This window comes from Carassius gibelio, chromosome A16, assembly GCF_023724105.1.
Source record: "Carassius gibelio isolate Cgi1373 ecotype wild population from Czech Republic chromosome A16, carGib1.2-hapl.c, whole genome shotgun sequence".
In the NCBI taxonomy this organism is placed as follows: Eukaryota; Metazoa; Chordata; class Actinopteri; order Cypriniformes; family Cyprinidae; genus Carassius; species Carassius gibelio.
The window spans coordinates 6,728,359-6,750,965 of NC_068386.1; the positions used below are offsets into that span (position 1 = coordinate 6,728,359).

The 22,607-nt window shown below is 37.8% G+C and overlaps 1 protein-coding gene across 1 annotated transcript in view; it reads right to left on the bottom strand.

Annotated features, from left to right (window-relative positions):
- The window catches only part of LOC128030033 (R-spondin-3), a 17,806-nt gene extending 619 nt beyond the window's left edge, over window positions 1–17,187 (bottom strand). The window contains exons 1-6 of the mRNA XM_052617502.1: window positions 16,446–17,187; window positions 8,416–8,610; window positions 8,127–8,270; window positions 7,160–7,300; window positions 6,901–7,080; window positions 1–258 (exon numbers count right to left, since the gene is read on the bottom strand). The exon at window positions 1–258 is cut by the window's left edge and continues 619 nt beyond it. Of these exons, the coding sequence (XP_052473462.1) occupies window positions 65–258; window positions 6,901–7,080; window positions 7,160–7,300; window positions 8,127–8,270; window positions 8,416–8,610; window positions 16,446–16,539 (948 nt within the window). The 5' untranslated portion in view covers window positions 16,540–17,187 and the 3' untranslated portion in view covers window positions 1–64. The remainder of the gene's footprint in view (window positions 259–6,900; window positions 7,081–7,159; window positions 7,301–8,126; window positions 8,271–8,415; window positions 8,611–16,445) is intronic.
- Window positions 17,188–22,607: the final 5,420 nt, after the last annotated feature.

Consider the following 22,607-nt stretch of genomic DNA (forward strand, 5'->3'; position numbering starts at 1 on the left):
TTAAGAGGGTGAGGGGGTGACATGGCCTGATAGGGGAAAGAAAGGCAGAGGAGCAGTGAGGAGCTTATACTGTTCCAGCGTCTCTGCTCTGGTCCCTCCGGCGACGGTGCTCTGTTTTGTTCCGGCTTTCTGAAGCCTCTCGGTCGATCGTCTCCTTCTCTCGTTCTCTCTTCCTCTCTCGACGGGCCTCACCGTTGTCTTTATCCTGCAGATTTAAGTGTTTTTTCTTCTCTCTCCGTCGCTGACCTTTCGGCTTACCTGAGAATACAAATGGTGACAGCTTAAGGCATTTTGCAACAATTATTCTAGTAAATATTAATATGAAATATATAAAGTGTTTTTTTTTTTTTTTCAGTAAAAATCTGATCACTTAGATAAGTAATAGTACATGCTGCCTCAAAAAATTTAACATTTTTTGAAAATGTAATAAAAAAAAGTTTTTCTAAAAGAAATGTAATACTTTTATTAAGCAAGAATTAATTAAATTGATTTATATATTTGAAAAAACCCTTTTTATTAAACCTTTGAATCCTGAAAACATGTATGATGGTATCCACAAAAACATGTTTCTTGAGCACCAAATCAGTATATTAGAATGATTTCTGAATGATCATGTGACACTGAAGACTGGAGCAGTGAACCATCACAAGATTAAATCACGTCTTAAGAAAAAGAAGAATAAATTACAACGAATATCACAAAACATATTCAAATGAAAAATGTTTTTGAATTGTAATATTTCAAAATATTACTGATTTTGCTGTGTTGTGTTCAAAGACATGCAGCCTTGGTGAAGAGACTTCTTTCAAAAAACATGAAGAAATCCACAGGACAAGCAACTTACATGATAACACTTACGGTTTGGGTTGGGTAATTTGGGATGCTTATGAGTAATGTTTTTAAACACCCCAGTGCTTACACTTTCCAGGAAAATTACTTACAGTGTTTATGCACATTAATCTGGGATAAGTGAAAGTTTTGTAACTGGAAAAAGTACACATAAGAATAATATCATGCTGACGCTGACAGGCCTGTTGAATTACTCTATCATTCAATTAAACAGGCTTTAGAGATTTTTCCATCATCCTTCATCTCTGTCCGGCTCCAGAAGGCATTACTCACTCAACCAAAGTTGATCATTGTTCTTAATGTCCAGCTGTTTTGGTTGGGAGACATCCCTTTCGGCAATCATCACTTCCATTATTAAGAGTTTGATGGAATCCAGGATGAAGAACCATTTATGAAGTTGTGAAACAGCAGGACCTTTTGGTGGAATGTGTAACTGGTTGTGTCTGGTCTACCACAAGATGACAGTCATGTACAGCAACTTTTTTCAATTTCATTCTTTCTTTCACACTGTCAAGTGATGGTTTATCAGTGTTTTAAAGGGATAGTTCACCTAGAAATGAGGTTTCTGTCATTATATTCTCACCCTCTCATTCCAAACCTGAGATTTTTAGTGACATTTCAAACTAAACTAAAAGTATTATAGAAATAAATAAAAAAAAAACCTAAAATGACAAAAGCACAAAATAAAATCGTCACCTAAAAAAAGAGTTTCTGAAGCTGTATGATGGATGACAATGAATCAATCCTAGTGTGGTGTGGACGATGAAAGGATAAGGTTGCAATCACTTTCAGAACAATAAATTTTTTTCCATGTGATGAGTGGTAAAAACATTGACAGCCAATCAGAACCCATCCTGTTTTAAAGAGCTCAAGCATTTAATGTAGCAACACTATGCATATAATAAACAGAATGTGATCGTGCGTTGGTGTGGATGATAATATAGTAGTTTTTGACCCTTTTTTGATCAGTCTGGCCACTATAAGTGTTGTGCAGAAAAGTGAAGATTCTTCAAATATTCTCCAAACAATAACATGAAGGTGAGTAAATTATGACAGCATTTTCATTTCTGTGCCAATTAGACAGCAGAAACGCAAAAAGGTGGGGTTGACCCATCAAATGCAGAGTCAGAGAACTTTATCAGCACTGCGCTCTTGGGCAACCACTCCGGTTTCTTCCAGGAATATTCCTGAAATAAGCGTACAGTACGTCTATTTGGAATAAAACTGTCAAGATGAACAACCGAGGTGAAGCCACCCAGCTGAACATTTTACACCCGAATAAGCGAACAACTGAGAAGCACATCAAAAATAGAAAGTCCTGTTCCTCATGTACATACTATGTACTTATTATAGTTATTACAATAACTATGTAATAACTAGGTACTAACCCTAAATCTACCCCTAAACCTAACCCTATCCCATGCAGTTACCTAGTATTACCAGAACTTTCTTAGATAAATACACTGTAAGTACACAATAAGTACATGTTAGTACTGTAAATTAAAGTGCAACCGAAAATTCTGTTAATATTACTTTATCTTGCTGTTGCTTAATAGTCATGGCTAGCCAATTTTCTTTATTGTCAGAGGCTTATCTGTGGGGCACGGATGAGGATCGGAAAAGCGCTGAGGTGGACAACGCCCCCACTCCCCGGACTCTCGCCGGACTCCCTGCCTGCTGCAACCCACACCAACCCACACATTCCTGGGGTCCAGCCAGGGAGATAGGGTGCCATTGTAGCCTCGGCTGTTGATATAAACTTGCCCATGAAGATGCACGACTCTTGCTTTGTGAACGAAGCTAGTTTAAGAGGATGTAGCGAAATCCCCTCCACCTCCTGCAGGCTTGAATCTGCTGTGATTGTACTGCGCATTATGAACAGGCTGACTCATGTACGGTGTCTGACCAAGCAAAACACACACACACATTTCACTCGCTGTCATCACCTCCCCTCTCGCCGTCCCGTCTCTTTAAACACAGGAAGTTCCCTCTGCGTACACTGTTGTCTTTGTCGTAATGATTTGGAGATCAGTGGATTAGGCGTAATCCTCTGCTTTTCCCATAAACCAAGGCATAACACGACCAGAGCTCATGTGGTGATCATTTTGGATATGTTTACTGCCACCCTTTCAGAGCTGGAAGGCTGTCAGGTTTTTCAGTAAACGGTCATACAACGATTGGGATACAAGCGATTTCCTCAGGAATGGAACATGTTCTTGAGCATCTGCTCGCCACCCCTGAAGCAGATGCAACTGTTGAGGAAAGTTTCATGGCTCAGAGGTTGCTCTTTCAAAGCTCAGACACAAGACCTAATGGAGTTAGTCAGTTTTGACATGAATGTGACATACTGTATAAATAAAGTGTTAATTTAATATGGGTAACATTGCTCAGATAATTGGGTCTTGCAGGAATATTGAAATATATGACATCATATCGAATGAGATTACTTTTTTTTTTTACATTTGAGATTACAGTTTTTTTCAGCATTATCAGAGAAACTGTAAAGTCTCAACAGGAACGTTTCCATTTGTTCTCCATTTAATCTGATTGCTATCCAAGAGAAACAACTTAGATATCCAAGAGATCTCTTGAGATTGAGACATCAAAGATATATTCCTTTAGTTAAGGAAGCCTTTTTCTGCGTAAAAGTGTAAAACTGCATTTAAAATATTAAAAAGTAGATAAGAGTTTAAAATTAGGTCACAATATGAGACCTAAACTCATCATTGTGAGGTATACACTACTGTACAAAATTTGGATTGGTAAACATTTTTTAAAGCTTTATTTATTTGATAAGAAATACAATTTAAACAGTACAACTGTGAAATATTATCAAAAAGGAACTGCTCTCTTTCAATTAAATTTTTTATAAATTTCTGTGATGGCACAACTGAATTTTCAGCCTTTCAGTCTTTATTGTCACATGATTCTTCAGAAAATGTCTTATTATTAACAGTGATGAAAGCACTTGTGATGCTTATTATTTTTTTGTGGAAACCATGATAATTCTTATTTGATTAATATAAAATTCAAAATAACAGATTTATTTCTTTACTGTCACTGTTTTTCAATTTAATACATCCTGCTGAATAAAAGTAGTAATTTATAAAAAAAAAAAAAAAAAAAAACAGACATTTGAAGGATTCAATAAAGTGCAATTATGAGCAATAAAGTTTTAAAATAAATGGTTTTACTCTGTGATTATAAAGGGCTTACAATTAAAGTTAAATCAATGCACACGTTTACAGGTGCTACAGCAGTTCTACAGCTAAAAATAGCCACATGATAATGGATCTATTCATAATTTCTGGATGAATCAATGATTGCAGTTCCACCCTCCTCTAAGATATGGTGCAAGCCTGGAATGGTTTGAAATGAGTTTGTCTCATAGTTGTGTCCATCTAAATGTTTCAACATAGGTGAAATGAGGAGTCATCTGGCTCCGATTATACATCATTCTAGAAAGAGTGATTGAGAGGGGAGAAAAGTAAAAGTGAAAAGTGTGTCAGGACAGATGGAAGAATGTGTGGAGTAAATGCACAGTCAGTAAAAGGTGAAACACTAAAGTCAACCCTGACAACCCAAATCGTCCCAGTCTGCTGCTAAGAACACAGATGAGGAGATGGTTGAAATGGGATATAATATCAGTGCAATGAACCACGGGGGTGAGATGGGGTGGGGTGGAGGGGGTCACATCCTCCCTGGCAGGCGTGCTACCGTCCGGTGGATTTTGGGAGGAGCCAGGCAGGGATTAAGGGCTTTGGCTCGTCCCACAGGAGGAATGCCCGGGCTTTGAGTATACTTCGTATATTTAAGTATATTTATTAAATATATTTGATGTCTACAATGTAGGTAAAACCTGTACACACAAAAACGCACACAAATTATATATATATGTATGCTACCATTCAAAAGTTTCCCATTTTTTGAAAGAAGTCTCTCAAAGGTGCCATTTATTTGATAAAAAATACTGTAAAAACAGTAATATTGTCAAATTATAATTGTAAATAATTTATTTAAATATTTATGTATGTATGAATTTGATGAAAACAGGTGTGCTGCTTAATGTTTTTTTTTGTAAAAAACATTATACTTTTTTTTTTCCAGGATTCTTTTATGAGTAAAATAATAAAAAAAGCTAAATAATAGATTTTTTTTTTTAAACCATCAAAAGATCAACTTTGGTAACATTACTGTACATTACATTGTAACATTTACTGTTATTCAGTTTAATCCTTGATTAAAAAAAAATATATTTTCTTTAAACGGACCCCAAATATATATGACCAACATTAAAAAACTGAGCAAAAAAAAAGAAAGGAAAAAAAGGCACACTAGGAGTTGAATTTAGAGTCACGAAGCCTGAAAGGGAAAGGACAGGGGCCAGACGCAGGGCTGCGTTTGGACAAACTATGCAAGAAAAAGGTCAGGATTAGTCAGAGGGAGAACAGGAAAGAAAGACAAATGACAAGTAACGAGAGAAGAATGGAGAGGGATTTGGCTGGGGAAACAACAAGTAAAACAGTTGCATATGTGTGTGTGTGTTTGTATGTATCAGGAGTCGGGGGTGGACAAGGAGGATGCATCAGTGTCAGTGGGAGTACTTTGAGTTGGCGGGGGTCAGACCACTGACCCTCTTGGTGTATGTGGAACATAAACACGAACAGGACAGAACCCCAGCAGATAATTAGTGCGCAGTTGATGTTTCAGGAGTTGGGGGAGCTGGGTAATCACAAGCGGGGTCGAGGTTGATAACCGAGCCTGCAGTGTATAAAACGCACCCCTCACTCATGGCCCCCAGCGGACTGATACAACACTCCTCACTTCAATTTAACATTAATCTATCTATCTGTATGTAAGTATGTGTCTACAATGTTTTGTTTCGTGCACCATCTTTTATTATAGATTTTTAATTATTTATTTAATTATTTATTTAATTATTTATTTTTACTCACAGTGTATCATGGGATTCCTTCTTTGGAAACTATTTATGCAATGCTATATTGGAGGGCCCTCATAATTTAAAGAGCATAAAATATATATTTCAGGGTATATTTTGTTTTGTCCAACAAGTTTAATTCTATATTTTATGCAAAGTAAAATACAGAATACTAAAACAGATTCCTTGTATGTGCAAAGATTCTTGGCAATAAACTCTTTCTGAATTCTTACACTACTATAGAATTTGGAGACCCAATAATTTAACAAGCATTAGGGTAAAACTGTTTTTTTTTTAATTATTTCAAATGATTATTATTATTATTATATTTTTTTTACAATTATTAGTTATATTTTATGCCCCCCAAAAGTCAACGGATTACAGCATGTCTGCGGGGAAAATAAATATATCTGCATCATAAATGTGCCTATGATTCTTTAATATGTTGCCTACAGAGCTTTTGGTCCAGGGCCACATTTGGCATGTTGTGTGTGTGTGTATGTGTCTGTGTTTTACTGTTGAATCTGTGTGTGAGATCAATCCATATCATTGGTCTTTGGAGTCTAAAAAAGTTCACATGCAAATCTCCATCCCCTTTTTATTTTCAGCTGTTCTCTTTCTCTGTACTGAGGCCCTGAGTCTTTATGAGGTGGAGAGTGATGAGCTGTCGGGTTTGCCTGCTGTCTGTCATAAAGCAGCAATGTCCCACAAATACCACTTACCCAAATAAACATTCAAAACATAACTGTCCAAATATGGTCAAGCTTACAACTGCAAAGATCCTTGAATCTGTTTCATGTATTTGTTTTGCATCAGTTGGGAAATATTTCTGTCCCCTTTTATAATTATCCAGACGATCCAAAACAAGCATTTATATATTAAATAAAATAAGTAGAGTCAATGTTTTTTGTTAGAAAACAGTGGAAACTGTACAACATCCTACTGGCTATTCCATTCACTAAGTCAAGCACCACTATTGTTATTGCTCACACGTAGGGTTATGGTTTTAATGATACCTCAAATCATGCAGCTTTTTACTCCTCTAAGTGATCAGACTTACAGTTTTCAGTGATATTTGGGTCTATTTATTAATAATTATATTGGCCACTTACATCTTTTTCTTTTGACAAAGCATTCCCTCTTATCAGAAGTCATAGGGCACGGGCTTCCCATTGGAGAGGGATTCTGTAGGACCTTCCTGGTCCTTGTTTCTTCGCCCCTTTTGAAGCCGCAGGTTTTACCTGAGCGTGAGCAGGGGCCCCATTCACTCCACTCGCCCACATCACAGTGCACTAAAACACAGTTAACAAGTCAGTGAAGACTCACACATACAGAAGTGTCTTGATAGCAGGTGCTATGTTAGAGACTAACCTGTTGGGATGCACTCATTTAAGTTATTGGGCTCAAAATCGTCTGGGCAGACAGGATAACATTGCCCATGTAGTAGGTAATGTCCCGGCACACACCTCGTACACGTATCACTATCACAGGAGTCGCAGTCCGCAGGACATGCTGCACACACACACACACACACACACACACACACAGTTAGCTTCACTAGAAGAACTGAGTAGTCACTAACTGGACAACATATTTCAGTCTGCTCTCAACACTTGACAATAACACTACTGAAAAGGTACAAAAGTTGTCACTGGGGTGATACCTTTTCAAGAGGTACAAAAACATACAATTTAGGAATCACTATGTACTTTAAAGGTACTAATATGCCGTCTGTAGGGGTAATTGGGGGGGACAGCTTTTGTTCTGAAAGTGTTCAGCTATGTTCATAATACTGTAGCTTTTAACAAACCACTTTATCCAAACTAGTTTGAAGAAGTCTGAATTATTCTAGTAATAATCATCCATCTAATATGCAGTAAATCAGTTAATTTAGATGGCCATCTGTCTAATATGTAGCAGTGGAAAGTCATATTCATTCAAGTAAATCAGTTTATTAAGATATTCGTCTCTCTGATTTGTACCTTTTGAAAGTCTGATTCATTTGAATGAATCTGTTCATTCAGACAGCACTCTCTCTAATGTGCTCTTTAATGTTTAGATTTATTTTAGTGAATTTGTTCATTTGAATGATCCTCTCTCTAATATATCTAGCTTTTGAAAGTCTGCGATATATATATTCTTTTTTTCCCCCAGCGTCTTAAATCATCTATGTTTGTACCTCACTGTTTTGTGACTCTAGGTAAGCATTTCATTTCTGTTACATGACGCTCATGTCAAGTTGATGAGGATTTAGTCCAAGCTTTGAAATCTAAACTGGTGGTCGGCCACATAAAAATGATGGTAAAACCTTTTCTGTGACTGTAAACTGGGCGCTCACCAGGTACACACTCTTTCTTGGTCTCGCTGGGCATCAGCCCATCTGGACAGCTCTCCATGCACTTGCCCTTGTGCAAATAGGAGCCCGCTCTGCAGTGCAGACAGAAGTGCCTGTTAAAGCACGATTCGCACTCTGACCCACACTCTGGAAGACAGGTTACACACTCATTACCACATTGCCTGAGCTGAGAAGAGAATGCTGTAGTATACACATCAATGTCCATAGCCAAGACATAAATACATCTGTAGAGTATATATTTCAAAGAGAAGCTGAGGTAAACGTGTCTTACTTATGCAGTCGTTCCGGTCAGGGGAACGGGTGCCGTAGAAACCATTAGGGCAGGAGGGCAGGCACACTCCAATCTGCCTCATCCCGTCCCTCTCAAGGTGAATAAAAAGCTTGGGTTTGCAGGTCAGACAGCCATTGTAAACCGAGCAGGTCTGACAGCCTCCCTGGCATCCCTGGGAGCTCACCCCTGAACCCTCTGTGATAGAAACATCAATTTGACTTTAGGATCAAACAACATGTGTGCTCAAAAAATTATGCATACAAATGTAAAGGTCTGAAAAGTGTAATGGATATATGGGTGACCATATGTCCTCTTTTTCCTGGGCATGTCCTGGCTGGGATTCCTAAATTGCCTGAATAATTTTTTGGTTTTGGTTTTGGCTTTGCGGTCTGTTGTTGTGGAATAATATATTTCAGATAAATCCGCTGATAAATGGCATGCAAAAACAAACTTCATATTGTTTTTTGCGGTACTCATACTGTATGTGCAATGCCAACTGAATACGAAATTTCACTTCTCATCATTTCCTGTTCTCTGTGCACTTCCTCTGAAAAAAAAAAATGCCATATATATATATATATATATATATATATATATATATATATATATATGTATATAAAAAAAATACAGACCAAAAGTTTCTCATTCAAAATTCTCATTCAAAGAGTTTTCTTTATTTTCATGACTATGAAAATTGTAGATTCACACTGAAGGCATCAAAACTATGAATTAACACATGTGAAATTATATATGGAATTATATACATAACAAAAAAGTGTGAAACAACTGAAAATATGTCATATTGTAGGTTCTTCAAAGTAGCCACCTTTTGCTATGATTACTGCTTTGCACACTCTTGGCATTCTCTTGATGAGCTTCAAGAGGTAGTCACCTGAAATGGTCTTCCAACAGTCTTGAAGGAGTTCCCCGAGAGATGCTTAGCACTTGTTGGCCATTTTGCCTTCTGTCTGCGGACCAGCTCACCCCTAAACCATCTCGATTGGGTTCAGGTCAGGTCATCTGGCGCAGCACCCCATCACTCTCCTTCTTGCTCAAATAGCCCTTGATGCCTTCAGTGTGACTCTACAATTTTCATAGTCATGAAAATAAAGAAAACTCTTTGAATGAGAAGTTGTGTCCAAACTTTTGGTCTGTACTGTATATGTATATATATATGCAAAAATGTCATTTCAGTAAACATAATAATATAATGTGTAGCAATCCAAATGTATGCAAAGTCTTGAAAACCAAACTGAAAGACTTGCTTCTTCTGCCAGCAGTTAGTTACGAAAAACATACTTGGTATTTACTTGGACATTCTCAACATTTATAAGAGCAAACAAGATTGGTGGGTACAACTAAATGATTCCAGCTTCTCAAAGGAAAGAACAGAGCCATCAATTAAGACTACAACAGTGACCATAATGTAGTGTAATAATAAACACAACAGGAAGCACAGTCATCTGTGGATTCTCCCGGCAGTGAAACGAATCAACAGGGACACGTTGCATACCGGTGTTTGCACGCAAACGGCAGCACAGTAGCAGTTGTGTTCATAAGCGCACAAACTGAGTGGCCTTACTGTGACATAAAACCCAGACAGAATCAACTAGTCTCCACTGGATACTTCCAGCTGCAAATACATGCTGAAATCGCCCACCACAAATGCATGACAAAGAGGTTTCTCAATGTCCCAGTGACATATTTATAAAACACTCTCACTCACAAATCTCTTAAGATAAGATTTACCTTTAAAATATATAGCTGATTGCTAACCTGAAAACCTTCTTGAGAGAGCAACTTGAAACAAAACTAGACAATATTTCTGAGAAATAGGCCTGACTTTATTCCATGTGTTTTGAGAGAATGTTTTCTTCAGTTTATTGCTCAAGGGGTTGTGAATAATATCTATGCACTATGGCCTTGTTGTTTTGGCTCGGGAACTGAAGAAGTCAAAAGTGATTGAGTTCACAGTTACTGTGAGAAGAACAGACGTTCACTGATCTAATCGCATCATACTGTAAAGTACAGTGAAGTACCTTACTAAATTCGGCAGAGTAAAAAAACAAGCAGCTCCTCGGCTGCTTCAAGGTGCATCTGTGATTGAAGTCAATCGCTTCCAGGTGTTTTTCAAAGGTCAGTCTCAGATGGTTAAAGGCTCTGCATTTTAGAAGAGACTGAATCAGAGCATCTGGATGAGGGTGAGGTAGGGTGCAATGAAGATTGGTCTAGCTCAACTTCACAGAGGTTTTAAAAAAATAGCTTCTACTTTAAGTTTTATTCCATTTGAAATGATATGACTTGAAAGGATGTTACATATTGAGGACTTTTACAACCATCCACAAACCTAAACAATAGGGCAGCCGTTTAAAAAGTATGGGAAACGAGGATCCCTATTTCCAGCAGCAATTACTCCAGTCTTCAGTGTCACACGATCCTTCAGAAATCATTCTAATATAATGATTTCTACCTGGTCTCATGGCATAAATGTACCTGGGTGCACTGCACTCCAGTTTCCAAAATAAACACTAGAGGCAGTAAAACTCTGAAACCTTCAAAACAATATTTATATGCTGGGAGATTTGACAACTGATGCTTCTGGATGTTAGCATCGCACATATCCAGCTTCATATCTATGGGTTTTCATAGGCGTTAGGTTTGCGTACTTGAGAGGTGAGGAGGTCTGGTTTGAATCCTGTGTAACCATGGTTCGACAAAGCATTTCAAATCTGCATATAAGGTAGTTCAAATGGCATGGTTGCATTTATATCAGTTTTGCATTTGTTAACACTATCAGGTAGGTTTAGGTTTGGGCTTGGTGTAAGGCATATTTCTAACACGATAGAGCACTAACTTTTAGAGACAGTCCCCGGATATTTGAATTCTGAACCCCTGCAATACCTACCAGAAGTAACATAATAAAACACAGCAATATGTACCTATATCAACATGATAAAAACATGCCAGGGTTCACGAATTGAACCAGTGTTTTAGCACCACTCAGATGACATTTCTGTTTGAAACTGTGGCGAAACGTGCAGTAAGGTACGTAAAAATGGTGTTGCACAAAAATTGCACAGAGGTACATATCCATATATATATATATATATATATATATATATATATATATATATATATTTATATATATATATATATATATATATATATATATATATATATATATATATATATATATATATATATACCGTAGTTTTTGGACTATAAGTCGCACCTGAGTACTAGAAGTCACATCAGTCCAAAAATACGTCATGACAAGGAAAAAAACATATATAAGTCGCACAGGACTATAAGGGTGCTTTCACACTTGGTTCACTTGCCTGGTCCGAACCCGAGTTCGGTTGCTCCCCCCTCCCCCTGCCCCCACTGGACTGTGTTCATATTATAATATTTGAGTCCGACCCGCGGTTCGCTTGCGTCATCAAGTCAGCAGCTGCTTACCCCGTTGCTTGGTAACGACAGCGCAGGAGAAGGCGGCAAATGCATAACATTACTCTCTGCACTTTTATGTATTATGTTTTGGGACTGTTCGTTTCGTTGATAAAGCTTCAGTACATAACGGCACTTGCGTCTGTCTTACGAATTTACTGAAAATGCTCTAAAGAACGTTGAAGGCGAACATAAATGAGATGTACAGCTCTCTGCTTGCAGCGTGTCAGTCACGCTCATCAGGAAAGTGAGTGAAACACACACAAACACACATTTTCATCAAATAATTTGTCATTAAAAGCGGTTCATTCTGCGATTTAGTACAATTGCTTTCATATAAGCAGCGGACTGTAACAAAGTTTACAAGAAGCGTACGCCAGACCACCGTTTTTAAGCGGACTCGGGTATGGTTCGGGGGTGTGCATCCGAGTATGGAAGACAGCGTTCACATCATCCAAACGAACCGAATTCTGACGTCAATCAAACCCGGGTGCGCACCAAAAGTGCTAGTGTGAAAGCACCCTAAGTCGCATTTATTTAGAACCAAGAGAAAACATTACCATCTACAGCCGCGAGAGAGCGCCCTCTCGCAGCTGTAGATGGTAATGTTTCCTTTTGGTTCATTTCTCCAGTTCATTTCTCTCGGTTCATGTCAAATTAATTTTGATAAATAAGTCACACATGACTATAAGTCGCAGGACCAGCCAAACTATGAAAAAAAGTGTGACTTATAGTCCGGAAAATACTGTGTATATATATATATATATTGTATTGTAATGTTTTATTATTGTATTGTAATGTTTTATTAACACTTTAGATCAATTTAATGCATAATGCATCCTTACTGAACAAAAGCCAAAATAGACAGACAGACAGAAAGATGTTTTCAACCTGCTCTTACATTCCATACTACTGAACTCTGTCTAGGGCATCGTTGTTGTTTGTTTCTGTCTCCCTCCGCGATTCTCTTGGCTGCCAGATTGCCATAGATCAAGGATATTCTGTTTGACATATCTAAGCAATCTTTACAACTGCTGTCCATTTGCCCACATGTGTTCCTGCCAAAGCTCTCTGATTCACAGAACCCTTTACCCTGAGGAATTCTGCCTGCCCTTGCACTGCCACAGCCCTTGGGTCGGCTTGCATAACAACCACACGAGCACTCCTGAAATCCGAACATTCGAAATCGCTTCGCCACGGTTCAAACTCGAAGACCGCAAAAGCAAGCATTCCCAGAATCTAATGGTAAAGCAGTACAGTTAAAATTTAATTAAATAACAAAATGTCAGACATAGACATTAAATAAAAGTGTTTACTTATTGCCCAAAGACTTGTGGTTTGAGTCATTGAAGCAGGCCCACACAATTAATTTCCTGGGATATTCACAACATGGGGAGGCCACACACAAGCAAATATAATTTACTAAAAAACACAGCCATGGCTTTATTCTCAAAAAACTTCCTGTCATTGACAAAGCTGTGTGGAACATTACTTACGAGGCTTCTTCTTGTGGTGACCTCACATTTTATGTCCTCTGCGACCTAGAACCCTCAAATAGAGAATATACTAAAAATACACAAATTGTAAAAAAAAATTCAGCACTTTTACAAAACAGTCAAATGCAAAGAAAATATTCAGATGTTATAAGTATCGGATGTTACAAATTCGTTGGTGTCTATTTTAAATGCAAATCAAATCCTTGTGGCTTTTACTCATCAAGGCGGAGACACAGACATGCACAGACGGAAGACAGGAAATGTTTGAGGTCAGGCGACCGTTTGGTCACTCTCTGTGAACTGATAAATTAGTTCATTCACCCAAGTTTCTGTCCATCACAAACGTTTCAAAGTCTCTTAATTAGCAGCATCTGATGATACAAATAGATGGTGGTCATCACGTTTGTCACACTTCATTGCTACTGTGTCTGCCACCATTCACACACCACCAGCATAGATTTGACCATATAAATATCCATCACCCTGCTCAAAAAAAAAAAAAATGCTGAAATTTCTACTATTTAAGGATAACCCAAATCGTTCCCTCTTTAAATTCAAAATAACAGTTGTGTACTGAACTAACTAGCTGTCAAAGTCTGACTGGACACATGAGAGCACATAGTTAGTATGCTGAAGACAATGTCCTGACCACAGTCCACAATTCTAACAGCATCTAGGTTTAATACAGAAAAGATGGATAAGGGTTTTGTATTTTGAATTCCATAATATCACTTTTTTCAATCAGAGTTGAAACAACCCAGTGAGTGCCACAAAGCCACAATGACATTTTTGTGGCTCCCTGATACCAAAAGCTATTCTGTTGCATATAATTGGCTTTGTCACCAGCTAATTTGGACCATATTTATGCATTCATTCTAATCGAGCCTTTCGAGACCTATTTGTTTTCCTTGCTTATTGAAATAAAAGCATACTCAATTACACAGTTCTGGAGCTTGGCATGCATGAATTTCGTATTTCAGAGCAATTCAGAGTTTATCCAAATTTTGTTTCTCTCTCCGTAAACCAAAAATATTCATATAAACACTTCATCTAGTGCCATAACAACCACAGACAGCGAAGGGGGACATGACCCCCAAATTACACATGGTCCCCCATAATCCTGAGAATTTGGTTATAGCCTTGCCTTCATCAGTAATACATCTAATAAAATGATCTTTTGAACAAAATGAGGAATTTCTTATCATGTTACTTTAAACTAAATCTTTTTCACATGTACAAATATTTGATGTGCTCAGTTCAGCTATAAAGATGGTCCTGGACGGGGTGAGAAAGGTTCGGGCCATGAATTATAAAAACAAAAACAGCTGTTTTTTTCAAAGGATATACTCGACTCTGTTGCAAACTGGAAGAAAACAGGAAACGCGCTGTGCTTCTTTTAGGGATATCTCTGCGAGCAGCAACAGAACAGTCAACAAACGGACCAAAAAGCGCACTAAAGGGTTAACTGCGTGATGTAGTGGCCGCTAGAGAGCGATCCAAACACGACACTGGACTGACCATTGATGCTACTTACATGTTCATACTTCCATGCTCGCACTGACCACAACAATGATAGCACAAGACAATGAAGCAAAAAACGTGACTCGTTAATGGAAGGTATGTTAACATAAGAACTGCAACGTAACCTAAAACAAAATTTAAATGACAAAATCAGCAGTGTGTCCCTTGCCGATAAGTTGTGTCCGAATCAAACCTCAAAAGTCTCTAATAAATTGAAACATTGTCACTGTCACTGTCGTGACACATTTTCACGCGTCTTCTAAGCTTTTACCTCAACGGAAGTTTATCTGGGATGCCTAAGCAGCTGTTTTGTCCTCACAGTGGGATACAAGTGAAATATTCCTCATACTAAGCCACCAAACCAATAAAGATCAAAAACAGGCTTAAGTGACGAGCGCAGTTTCACTGAGACTGGTTCATCTCAAGCAACACTACGCTGTTTTGGGGGTTGCCAAGTCTTTGTAACAGAAACAGTCCACTAAACAAAACCAATCAAAACCCCAACAAAACCGAACCCCCTTTAAAAAAAAAAAAAAAAAAAAAAAAAAAAAAAAATTCATTTTTTTCTCTCAGATTTTAACATTTTATAAAAAAGTTTTAAAAACATCAACTTTAGAATCACTTAGAAAATAGCTTGATTTACTGTAAGCCTATTTAAAAAGTTTGCAATACACTTTTAACTGAACAGGTGGTTTCTTATACAATGTACACAGTACCATACAACTTTTATTTCATATTTGAAACTTATTCAGAGAAGAGGCCATAATGATGTTTTTCCCGAATGAAAACGAGCCTTTGGAGAACAGAAGTAGCCTAAAGAATATTCAATGGTGCGTGAACGAACCCTGACATCAAAATAGCCTAAATAAACAAAAATAAAGAAATAAAGTAGGAACTTGACATGACATAGGACTATTAAAATATGGCGTGTAGGCCTACTCTAAGTAAAGTCTAATATTAGATTTTAGCATATTTAATTAGAAACACTATTTTCCTATAGTGCATTTACTGGCTCCACAATTGGTGAGATAAGTCAAACCCTCACAAGCCACATAAAATCTGCACACTTGCCAACCAAGACTATTTGTCTCAAAATACACGGGGAAAAACCGCACACTTGGCAACCCAGACTATTTGTCTCAAAATAACGGGGTAAAAAACAGTTGTCATTATAACATTTCGGTAGATTTTTCAGCTGCTGAAAAGAGCCTACTGATTTTTATCATCTGCAGAAAGGAAAGACTGCGAGTGTCGAGGCCACTGATTATATTTTTAGCTTTTGAATTGACGAGTGGCTCATATTAACTGCCAATAAATAAATAAATAAAATTATAAAAAGTCTCATAGTAAACCTTAACCGTGTCCTATTACCTGATAATTCAATATCAATATTTCCTAAAATAGACTTTAACCTATAAAATAATAATTTATCATTTCAAAAAGTATAACATAGCATGTATTTCAAAACATAATGATTACAAAAAAATGAATGTGCTTCACACAAACAGGCCGTAAGAGATGTGCAGGTGTGCGTAAAGCATCAGGTCAACAGCGCGTGGAACTTACGTTTGTTTAGCCGGTGCCTGGAGTCTTGATGCTGACAGTTTGTGTATTCCATACAATGCAAGATCAAAACTATGGAGATCAATTGTAATTGCATAGTAATCAGGGGAATGATGCTTGTCCCGTCAATGTCAATGTCCCTTATCGCACGTTGATATGTGCAATACTCAATAAGTTATTCCTAAACCGGGCAGAAGCCCCAGCTGTGCTCACGCGCAAGAGAAACTGAATTTTCAATGGCCCAAATGCACCTGGGCCGATTCGGCAGTAACATATTGGAGGCAATCCACATATGTGCCACTGTGAGATATCCAAAGAGAGAGCCACTCATTCCATGGAAACAACGAAAGTGTTAGTTCTCCATCCAGCGCACTGAAAGCAAAACTTAAATATGGGGAGGAGGGAATCAAATTAAACTGGCATGGTGTTAAAGTTGGATTGTCTTCCTGAATTACTGTATGTATTCCCCACTGTGATTCCGCACGACACGTCCAGGTGAGAAGGTTACTTTATTTATTGAGCCTAATATGTAGGAGGTCCTCGCGTCATCCTCATCACAGCATCTCGAGGAACTTTCAGTGAAACTCTGACGCTTTATTTCTAAATAGTCACCGAGACGTCGCTCTTCTCTATTCAATCTCGATAGCTCACGGTTTCACGGTTGAGCAATTCACTATCTCTCCCTTTCTCTCGCCTCCTCTCAGCTCGCGTGCTCGTCTGGTAACTGATGACTTCAGCTCTCTGCCGTCTCTTTCCCCTCTCTGAACTCCTAAGTTTATTTAGAGGGCGAGCCCCCCGCGTCAGACACCCCACGGGCTACAAGCACTCGCTTTTTTCATTATATCACGTTTTCCAAAATTCAAGAACTCGATGAATGGAAATAGCTGTTGATAGATACATAGATAGATCACAATTAGAACACATTTATCCAAGAACTTAACCAAGAAATTAATCAACAACAAATTAATTCATTTCTTTATTTCTAGTAAGTTATTTACATCTAATTTTACGTGTACTTGGAATACATTATATTATATATCAGGTTTCTGATATTATCCAGCTATGAATCCTATTCAAAAAACATCTCTGGAAAATGAACATATGGTTGCGATAATAGAGGAAGTTCCATTGTGGTCCTCTAGAGGGGGTCACAGGCAAATACACACAGGCAATACACTGCCTGGCTTTTGTTTTAGCCTGTCTGAGATGCATTTTCAGTTTATATGCAGCACTGGCCACATAAAGACAAATCCTTGTATTTTTGTGTGCGCGCTGTGGAGCATAAACAATGGTGGTGATTACTGGTGTACGTGAGAGCACTGCACAGCGCAGTGGTTCCCTCTTCTCCCACAGGGAAGCTTATTTACACGTCTGGCAGTAGACGGGGAGGCCTGCTTTTCTTAACCAGCGTGTTGTTGTTTATAAGAATATGAGGTGGACCGATGTTTCCCCTGTTGTGGCTGCTTCATCAATCACAAGAGGTGCAGGGGGAGGGGGGAATGCCATAACTTTTAGAACACTTATAGTAAAGCAACGTTTTTTTACCACTGGAGAGCGAGGTCACTTTTCAGATTAGAGGGATTTAACGGCCGTTTTTTTTTTTTCCTTGATTATTCATTAATGAGTATAGTCTTTGGTGAATTTAGCTGTAAGGGATAAAACATGGTTTAGTCTGTGGCTGTCGATGTGGGGGGTGGACATTCCAAAGGAGATGATCTTCATATGGGAAGGGGGGACAGAATAAAGCCCCTCTTTGTGCCCCCTACCTCTCTGATAAATTAGTCCCAGCGACAAGCTCTAATGGGGAGCGGGGAAGAGGAGGTGAGGTCATTTGGTCACTTTATGTGACGGCCGTTGAGAGAAGCCGTCAGCAGCCTGAAATGAAGTTGGGCAGGTGCACCAAGGAGTAAAGGTAACTGAAAATGTGTGAGGTCTGCAATATCACACATGGAGGTAGTCAGTGTAAATGCTAGCATGTATGCTTACTGTCTTACATTTGTATAATCCTGTCTAGAAAGACTGGACATGGTACATTTTTATTACAGGACCCTGTTGTTCCATGAGGCATTAGAAAGGGGACCACATAGCTCCACGTTCTCTCTTCCATCCTGATCCCATCACATTCTCCTCCCATCAACCTCACAGACGAGAGATCCCAGGACAGGCAATGGTGTGATGTGCTATTGTGCTGCTGTTTTAGTAAATACGCTGTTGAGTCATGAAATATTCTTATTTAGAGTCTAGGGGATTAAAATAGCAGTGCATGAGTTAGTGGTACTGGAGCAGGAAGGATCAAATTTGGTGGGAGAAGACAGGAGAGGATGGAGATTATACTATGTGCTAAGGACAGATAATCAGGGGTTTGGGCCTGTCAGCTGCATAAGCAAAACATGAACACTGGGAAGTGGTGAGTGATGTGCAAACTCATGTGTATGAGCGTTCTGCAGTCCACATACTCACTTTCACCTGCTCGCTGAAAACCTCAGCATAATTTAAGGTCTTCTGGCAGGAGTTCCAGAACAGCAGGGTGCATGTAATTCAGAATTGAGCATGCCCTTTTAAATTGCAATTCAATAGCTAAATTTAAATTTGTATTGAAGTAGCAAACATGATACAGAATTGTGATTTGAAATTGAATACAAAGTAGAATATAATACATTGAAACAATAAAAAAAAAATTTAACTATAAAGTTTGTCATCTTTAAAAGGCCTCATGAAACAGATAAATAGACAGACAGAAATAAAAAGAAAGAGTAAGTAGCAAATGGATGCAAATTTTCTATTTGAATCTGATTACAGAGACGTAAAAAACAGAATTCATATTTAATTTATTATTTTTTTATCAATTATATTTTATTCATCAACAAGTTTTTAACTAGGAAAGACTTATGAAGAAGATATATATATATAGATAGATAGGTAGATAGATGAGATTAGTATCATATTTAATAAATTCATTAATATTAAATTTATAAATCAATATATTTAATAATTTGAAGTAAAAAACAAACAAAACAGAAGCAGTTATTGACTTATATAGTATGGAAAAAAAAAACACTATGGATGTCAATGGCTAGCCTCAGCTGCTTGGTTACCAACATTCTTCAAAATATCTTTTGTGTTTTTGTGTGTATGTGTTTTCTCAACAGAAAAAAGAAACTGATACAGGTTTGGAACCAAGTGTAGAGTTTATAAATGATGACAAATAATTTTTATTTTTTTTGTGTGTGTGAACTCTCTCTTGAAGTTGGCCAGAACTGCAAACCTTAATAAATCACAATTGCTCATAGAACACTAAGTGGTGCACTGCTTCTTTAAGCCTGACTGCTGCAACATAAAACACATGTACCTAATAAAAGTGTAAAAGCTCTTTGAAATTGATCTAATATGAGACAACAGACTGTGCAAAGTCTACAACATACGTAGACTTGAGCGGGATTTGCAGGCTGCTGAATTCCTGCAGCGAGACAGCTACTCACTACAGCAAAGTAGTCTAGAGCTTTAATCACGCCAGTTCCAACACTTCACTTAGTACCGCTGTTGCCGAGCAACCCGTGAGCCAACCTGGGCCGTTCCAAGTGAAGGGATCGGCTGTCTATAAAGGCTCTGGCGGTTTGTATTAATCAGCATGATACCGAGACTCTTTCATTTTGATTAAGGTTCCTCCCCACCTCCTGACAGGTGGTCTGTCTGTCCCAGGCTGCCCTATTGTCCAGCAGTAATCACTCTCTGCCCTGGACATGTCAGGGAAGAATGGGGAACGATCACCCCGGTGTGTGAAAGTCTGCAGTTTTTCAGTTCAGCCGCCCTTGACCTCTCTCGCATTTGTTTGTTTGCACTTAACCACTCATTATAGTGGGGATTTTATGATGCCACTCTCCAGCTTTTTTACAGGCTCTTAATGAGATGGGGTGAGAGAGAGCAGGGACATCTGGAAGCACAGCTGACATCCACTGAGTTTAAAAAGGAGTAAAAGAAATAGACAGCACACAACTAAGAGAGTCAAAAAGTCAAAATTTATGCACCAGTTCAGCAAAAATGTTCTACTCGCTTGTCAGTTTTTCAGCCTCAACAGCTAAATTTCTGAATAAAAAAAAAACTTTGACATCAAAAATACAGTTAACACAAAAAAAGGAAACATATGCCATCATTTACTGGCATTTCCTGACATTCTTTCATTCTTTAGGTCCATATACTATTTAAACACTATTTATTTGAATTAGCTTAAACTTTTTTAGTTTTCATGTTCATTGTTAATTTAGTACTTTTATATTAAATACATATTATTTCAGCCCAGAAAACTTTTTAAAATTTTCATCTAATATTTTTATTTTATTTCAGTTTTTTTAATCAGTTAATGAAAACATATAATTGTTGACATTTTAGTTAAATATAACCACACTGGTTTGCTGAAAATCAGTGGGGTTCAATGTACAGTGGTGTCCTTCAGAGTATCTTTTTTAGTGTTCCACATAAAGAAAGTCATACACATTTGGAACGACGTGAGGGTAAGTGAATGATGACAGAATTTTTTCTTTTTTTATTGGATGAACTTAAAGAAACAGTTCACCCTCATTTAATTTTTTTGCTCCATACTATGGAAGTCAATGGGGACCAGCAACCGAAGGTAAACTATCCCTTTAAGTCTCTGTCTGGTTATTGCAACTTAAATTTTTGTTGGATCAGTGCATCAGCCAATAGAATAATGGCAAATCCAGTTTTGCTTTAACGATGTAACTAAATGTCTAAAATTGTACATTGGCATACTGTTTTAAATGTAATAGCATAAATGCACACACACTTGCAAAAGCAAGTGCATGGGCAGATGAATAGACATTGAGCCAATGTTTTGTGTAAGTGCAGTTGTCATCCTCTGCCAGAAGTTTAAAATTTTCCACTTTTTGATTTGACTTGGTGTTATTAGCTTACTTTATTTGACTGGGAATCATTTTAGCACAAATAATCCAGACACGATAGTTAAACACAGAACTCTATAGAGGACAGAAGAAAAGGTCATGGATAAAAAACAAACAAACAAACAAACAAACAAACCTGAGAACCCTACCGCAATCTGTAAATTAAAGGGATAGTTCACCCGAAAATAAAAACTCTATCAACATCTATTTACCCTTATGTTGCTCTAGATGCATGTGACTTTCTTTCTTCTACATTTTAAACATGTCTCATTTAGAATGGTTGTGTGAAATGGACCATTCAGATCATTAAGCTTGGACTCAAAAGATCAATCAATGAATTGGGCATTGCATCACTTCTCAAGACCTCTCATAAATGTAGAGATATTTTCTTCAAAAGTTCACCTCTTGTGTTCTATGGAAATAGTTATACAGGTTTGGAACAACAAGAGGGTGAGTAAATGATGACAGATTTTTCTCTTGAGTGAACTAAGAAGCCAGTGAAAGTAGAAAAAACTCCAGCCTTAAAACGTTAAAGACCTTATCAGCATGCTAAAAAACAATGGAACATTAACTTTATTCAGAAAAACAAAACCTTGCTCCTATTGGTGTTTGCAATGGAAACTTGTGAAATGAAAAACAGTCTAATTTCACCTCTTTGGCTGTGCTGTGGCAGAACCACCTTTAATAATACCACTTGATTGAGTGGAATGGAAATTTTTTGTCCCTAAAATAAAAGGGGGCTCGTTTTATGGAAAGAAAGCTGTATTGGGCACACTTGTGCCTGTGCAGCCAGTGTTTTTTATGCTTTTTGCCTCCTGTACCGGTTTCTCACTTCTCAAACATCAGTTCTGTATACCCTGTGAAAGCATGCTAACTAGCGTAAGTTGCTCTGCTACAATTTTGTCTGGGTCAGTTTTGGGTCAACAACACCTTAAACCCTCAATCGCTATATTATTTCACAAAACCATGCAACTAATTGTGGCCTGAAGTACTTTGTTAGAACGTCTATTAAATATATATATATATATATATATATATTTACATGACTAAGAGGTTTAATTAAATAAAAGGTGGATGTAAAATCAAATTGGACATTGAATAACATTAAACGTTATACTATGATAAACTTAATGATTGCTTGTTATTCATCAGACATGGGGACTTGTGACTTGGTGACTTGGACTCGAGTCGACTCGAGTCGCTATTTTTAGGACTTGAGACTTGACTCGGACTTGGAAGTTAAAGACTC